Raw genomic sequence first — 6630 nt, 5'->3', positions numbered from 1 at the left:
ATATTTATCTAAATTATTATTCAATCCGCTCCTTAATCCTGTTGTTTTCTGCCAAACGGCCAACCTTCTCCTCACAGGGAGCAGGTTATTCCCCTCCGCTCACAGGGAGCAGGTTATTCCCCTCCGCTCACAGGGAGCAGGTTCCGCCGCCTCACAGTGTCCGGACCCCGGACCCCGGACCCCGGACTTACCGCCGGCGCTCTCCTCCTCCTTGTTGTTGTTGTTGTTGTCTCTCCCGGAATCAAAGATGGCAGCCCGCCCCAGCATCCCCTGCGGCCAGCTGACGTCAGGTGGGCGGGGCCACGGGGAAACCTGACGTCATCTGGTGTCGCCGGAAGTGACGACGTGAGGCCGCGACAACAGGCTGACGGTAAGTCAGTGAGTGGGGAGTGGGGGAGGTACAGGGTGTGAATGGGGGAGGGATTGAGGGGGGAATGTCAGGGGTCACTGCGGAGGTCACCCAGGGTCAGGGGGCATCTATTTGGTTGGACACAGGGTAACTGTCAGAGGATGTGGTACAATTACAACATTCAACAGGCATCTGGATGGGGGTATGAACAGGAAGGGTCTGGGTCTGGGCCTGGGCCTGGGCAGGTGGGACTACACTGGGGTGGGACACCTGGACACCATGGACAGGATGGACCGAAGGGTCTGTTTCCCTGCTGTACATCTCTATGACTCTAAGTGGTAGGTAAGCTGTAACGAGTGGGGTACCACAGGGTTCAGTCCTCAGGCACGAACTAACTATTTCCAATCGATGAGTTGGATGCCGGGACAACACGTACTATAGACAAATTTACAACGGACTTGAAAATAGGTGAGAATGTAAGTTGCAATGCTGAAATAAATTAATGCATGGGTATAATATGGTTAGGTGAATGGGGCCAAATTTAGCAGATGTAGTAAGGGATTATCCATTTTAGTTGGATGAATGAAAAGCAATTTATAGTCATGGAGTCATACAGCACAGTCCAATTTGTCCATGCTAACTAAACTAGTCCCACATGCCAGCATTGGGCCAGTATCTCTCTCAACTTTTCCTATTCATGTAATTGTGCAAATGTCTTTTAAATGTGGTAATTATACCTGCATCTGTCACTTCCTCTGGCAGTTCATTCCACATCCAGACTGTCTTCTGAGAAACCTCAGAGTGCTTCAGTGCAGAGGGATCTGGGTGTCCTTGTGCATTGTTAAGGATGAGATTACAAAGTATTTGGAAGTGCAGGTGAAGGTCAGCACAGCTTCCTCAAGGTGAGGCCATGCCTAACGAATATGCCAGAATTCCTTGCAGAAATAACAAACAAGCTAGACAAAGGAGAGCTGGTGGATGTGATCTGTTTGGATTTCCAGAAGGCGTTTGATAAGGGTGAAGCACAGAAGGCTACTAAATGAGATATGGGGTTAGATCAAGGCTTGGATAGAGGATTGGCTGACTTATGTAAGGCACATAGTGGGGATAACAGGGTCTTTTTCAGAATGGCAGCTGGTGACTAGTGGGGTTCCTATTATATATTAATGGCCTGGACGAAGGAACCGAGGACACTGTTGCTAAGTTTTCATGTGACAAAGCTAGCTGGAGGGACAGAAATGTTGAGGAAGCGAGAGGCTGCAGAAGGATTTGGACAGTCTGGGAGAGTGGTAGATAGAATACACTGTGGGGAAAGTGCCAGGTTATGCAGTGTGGCAGGAAGAAGAGGTGTAGACTATTCTATAAACTGAAATTCAGTTTGTGGGGTGAAGGAAAGGAGGGAATAAGGAGTGGCTGTAGGAATGCAGTAGTTTCTCTGTTGGACGCTGTGCTGTGGGATGTGAGTGAGAGCTGGGATGTGGACCTTCTACCACTAACTCTTCTCTCATATCCAGGGACGAGCCCAGCTGTGAACCAACATTATGGCAGGAGCTGCACTCCGTCATGGATTCACGAGGCTTACTGTGTCTCCAGCTCTTCCTCAGGCTCAGAGTCTGCTCCGAGCGACTGCCCGTCTTTGGGAGCCAATCCGACTGGCCTCCTCCCTGGCTGCTAGGACTGTCAGCTGCAGCTCTGGAAAACCTGGCTGGCAGTCCCACTGCAGGCTGCACACTTCCAGCAGCCTGGCCAACAACAAATACAACTGGTTAGACAGGAGCAAGTATACAGTGCGGCCCATCGGAGTCAGAAAGACTGGGGGCCGCGACCACACCGGTATGTCACACGCTCCGAGAACTCCAGTTCAAAGGGGCACTGCTGGTTAGACAATGTCAGTACTGCACTGTCAGGGTCAGTGCCCAGGGAGTGCCACACTGTCGGAGGGTGGGCGTGCAGGGAGTGCGGCGCCGTCAGAGGGTGGGTGCGGAGGGAGCGCGGCGCTGTCGGAGGGTGGGCGCGGAAGGAGCGTGGGCGTGGAGGGAGCGCGGCGCCGTCGGAGGGTGGGCGCGGAGGGAGCGCGGCGCCTTCGGAGGGTGGGCGCGGAAGGAGCGTGGGCGTGGAGGGAGTGCAGCGCCGTCGGAGGGTGGGCGCGGAGGGAGTGCGGCGCCGTCAGAGGGTGGGCGCGGAGGGAGTGCGGCGCCGTCAGAGGGTGGGCGCGGAGGGAGCGCGGTGCCATTGGAGGGTGGGCGCGGAGGGAGCGCGGTGCCGTCGGAGGGTGGGCGCGGAGGGAGCGCGGCGCTGTCGGAGGGTGGGCGCAGAAGGAGCGTGGGCGTGGAGGGAGTGCAGCGCCGTCGGAGGGTGGGCGCGGAGGGAGTGCGGCGCCGTCAGAGGGTGGGCGCGGAGGGAGCGCGGTGCCATTGGAGGGTGGGCGCGGAGGGAGCGCGGTGCCGTCGGAGGGTGGGTGCGGAGGGAGCACGGCACAGAGGGAGTGAACAGCACAGTACAGGCCGTTCAGCCCTCAATGTTGTGCCAGCCTTTTATCCTACTTTAAGATCAAACGAACCTACATCCCCTTCATTGTGCTATCGTCCATGTGCTTATCCAAGAGGTGCTTAAATGTCCCCAACGTCTCTGAGTCTACTCCCACCACTGACAGTGCATTCTATGCACTCACCACTCTCTGTGTAAAGAACCTACCTCTGACATCGCTCCTAAACCTTCTGCCAATCACCTTAAAATGATGCCCCCTCGTGATGGCCATTTCTGTCCTGGGAAAAAGTCTCTGGCTATCCACTCTATCTATGCCCCTCAACATCTTGTACACCTCTATCCATTGTACACTCCAATCAGAAAAACCCTAGCTCCCTCAACCTTTCACCATAAGACACACTCTCCAGTACAGGCAGCATCCAGGTAAATCCCCTCTGCACCCTCTCTAAAGCTTCAACATCCTTCCTATAATGAGGCGACCAGAACTGAACACAACGTTCCAAATGTAGTCTAATCAAGGCTCTATAGAGCTGCAGCATAACCTCGTGGTTCTTAAACTCAATCCCCCTCTAATGAAGGCGAACACACCGTATGCCTTCTTAGAGCCCTAACAACTTGGGTGGCAACTTTGAGGGATCTACGAACATGGACCCCAAGATCCCCCTGTTCCTCCACACTGCCAAGGATCCTGTCTTTAACCCCGTATTCTGTATTCAAATTCGACTTTCTAAAATGAATCACTTTACACTTTTCCAGGTTGAACTCCATCTGCCACTTATCAGCCCAGTTCTGCATCCTGTCAATGTCCCGTTGCAACCTACAACAGCCCTCCACACTATCCACAACTCCACCAACCTTTGTGTCATCGGCAAACTTACTAACCCACCCTTTCTCTTCCTCATCCAAGTCATTTATAAAAATCACAAAGAGCAGAGGTCCCAGAACCGATCCCTGCGGAACGCCGCCAGTCACCGAACTCCAGGCTGAATACGTTCCACCTACCACCACCCTCTGCCTTCTATGGGACAGCCAATTCTGTATCCAGACAGCGGCATGTTGGTTCAGTGGTTAGCACCGCTGCCTCACGGAGCCAGGGTCCCAGGTTTGAATCCTGCCTCGGGGCGACTGTCTGTGTGGAGTTTGCACATTCTCCCCGTGTCTGTGTGGGTTTACTCCGGGTGCTCCGGTTTCCTCCCACAGTCCAAAGATGCGCAGGTCAGGTGAATTGGCCATGCTAAATTGCCTGTAGTGTTAGATAGAGTCTAGATTAGAATGTTGCTGGAAAAACACAGCAGGCCAGGTAGCATCCGAGGAGCAGGAAAATCAACGTTTCAGGCAAAAACCCTTAATCAGGAATAGAGGCAGGGTGCCTGCAGAGTGGAGAGATAAATGTTGGGGGGGGGGGGGGTGGGGATGGAGGTGACAGGTCAGAGAGGAGGGTGGGGGAAGGTAGCAAAGAGTTCAATGTGAGAATGGGGGTGGGGATGAAGGTGATAGGTCAGAGAGGTGAATGGAGTGGATAGGTGGAAAGGAAGATAGGCAGGTAGGACAGGTCATGGAGACAGTGCTGAGCTGGAAGGTTGGAGGTGGGGGGAGGGGAAATGAGGAAACTGTTGAAGTCCACATTGATGCCCTGGGGTTGAAGTGTTCCGAGGCGGAAGATGAGGCGTTCTTCCTCCAGGCGTCTGGTGGTGAGGGAGCGGCGGTGAAGGAGGCCCAGGACCTCCATGTCCTCGGCAGAGTGGGAGGGGGAGTTGAAATGTTGGGCCACGGGGCGGTGTGGTTGATTGGTGCGGGTGTCCCAGAGATGTTCCCTAAAGCGCTCTGCTAGGAGGCGCCCAGTCTCCCCAATGTAGAGGAGACCGCATCGGGAGCAACGGATACAATAAATTATATTAGTGGATGTGCAGGTAAAACTTTGATGGATGTGGAAGGCTCCTTTAGGGCCTTGGATGGAGATGAGGGAGGAGGTGTGGGCACAGGTTTTACAGTTCCTGCGGTGGCAGGGGAAAGTGCCAGGATGGGAGGGTGGGTTGTAGGGGGGCGTGGACCTGACCAGGTAGTCACTGAGGGAACGGTCTTTGCGGAAGGTGGAAAGGGGTGGGGAGGGAAGGGAAATATATCCCTGGTAGTGGGGTCTGTTTGGAGGTGGCGGAAATGTCGGCGGATGATTTGGTTTATGCGAAGGTTGGTAGGGTGGAAGGTGAGCACCAGGGGGGTTCTCTCCTTGTTACGGTTGGAGGGGTGGGGTCTGAGGGCGGAGGTGCGGGATGTGGATGAGATGCGTTGGAGGGCATCTTTAACCACGTGGGAAGGGAAATTGCGGTCTCTAAAGAAGGAGGCCATCTGGTGTGTTCTGTGGTGGAACTGGTCCTCCTGGGAGCAGATACGGCGGAGGCGGAGGAATTGGGAATATGGGATGGCATTTTTGCAAGAGGTAGGGTGGGAAGGGGTATAATCCCGGTAGCTGTGGGAGTTGGTGGGGTTTTACATAGTGTTAGATACGTTAGTCAGGGGTAAATGTCGGGGAATGGGTCTGGGTGGGTTACTCTTCGGGCAGTCATTGTGGACTTGTTGGGCCAAAGGGCCTGTTTCCATGCTGTAGGGAATCTAATATAATCTACTCAGACAGCCAGATTTCCCTCGCGAGTGTAGTGCTGAAAAAGCACAGCAGGTCAGACAGCATCCAAGGAGCAGGAGAATCTATGCTTCAGGCAAAAGCCCTTCCTTCCTGATAAAGGGCTTAAGGCCAAAACATTGATTCTCCTGCTCCTCGGATGCTGCCTGACCGGCTGTGTTTTTCCAGCACCTTACTCTCGACTGTGATCTCCAGCATCTGCAGTCCTCATTGTTTCCCAGACAGATTTCCCTGTATCCTATGCCTTCCTACTTTGGGTTCCCCATGGTAGGCTCATTCACAATCAAACACCTTGCTAAAACCCATGCATACCACACCCACTGCTCTACCTTCATCAATGTGATTTGTCACATCCTCAAAGAATTCAATAAGGTTTGCGAGGCAGGACCTGCCGCTCACAAAGCTATGCTTTTAATCAAATTATGCTTTTCCAAATAATCTTAAACCTGTCTCTCAAAATCCTCTCCAATAATTTATCCACCATCGAAGTAATTCCCTGGATTATCCCTAATCCCTTTCTTGAACAAGGGAGTAACATTTGCCGTCCTCCAATCATCTGCTACTACTCCAGTGGACAGTGAAGACGCAAAGATCATCACCAAAGGTGCAGCAATCTCTTCCCTCCCTTCCCGTGGGGAACTTGGGTAGCTCCCGTCTGGCCCAGGGGACTTGTCTATCTTCACGTTTTTCAAAATTTCCAGCACATCCTCCTTCTTAACATCAACCTGTTTGAGTGTCTCTGCCTGTTTCACACTGTCCTCGGAAAAGACAAGGTCCCTCTCAGTAGTGAATACTGAAGCAAAGTATTCAGTAAGAACATCCTTTACTATCTTCGACTCCAGGCACAAGTTCCCTCCACTATCCCTGATTGACCCTACCCTCACTCTGGCCATCCTGTGTTCCTCACGTAAGTGTAGACTGCCTTGGGTTTTCCTTAATCCTACCCCCAAAAGTTTTTTCATGCCCCCTTTTAGCTCTCCTAAGTCCAGTCTTCAGCTCCTTCCTGAATACCTTGTAACCCTGTAGAGACCTGTCTGAATCCTTGCCTCCTCAACCTGAAGTAAGCTTCCTTCTCCCTCTTGACTAGATGTTCCACATCCCTTGTTAGCCAAGGTTCCTTCACCCTCCCATCCCTACCTTGCCTCAGTGGGACAAA

The 6630-nt window shown here is 53.0% G+C and overlaps 1 protein-coding gene across 1 annotated transcript in view; it reads left to right on the top strand.

Annotated features, from left to right (window-relative positions):
• The first annotated feature begins 282 nt into the window (after positions 1-282).
• The window catches only part of mrpl2 (mitochondrial ribosomal protein L2), an 11059-nt gene continuing 4711 nt past the window's right edge, over positions 283-6630 (top strand). Inside the window, exons 1-2 of the mRNA XM_072548726.1 lie at positions 283-370; positions 1864-2182. Of these exons, the coding sequence (XP_072404827.1) occupies positions 1891-2182 (292 nt within the window). The 5' untranslated portion in view covers positions 283-370; positions 1864-1890. The remainder of the gene's footprint in view (positions 371-1863; positions 2183-6630) is intronic.

Source organism: Chiloscyllium punctatum, chromosome 3, assembly GCF_047496795.1.
Source record: "Chiloscyllium punctatum isolate Juve2018m chromosome 3, sChiPun1.3, whole genome shotgun sequence".
Lineage (NCBI taxonomy): Eukaryota > Metazoa > Chordata > Chondrichthyes > Orectolobiformes > Hemiscylliidae > Chiloscyllium > Chiloscyllium punctatum.
Note: the sequence above shows the minus strand (reverse complement) of the source record. Positions and strands in the feature narration are given on the sequence as shown.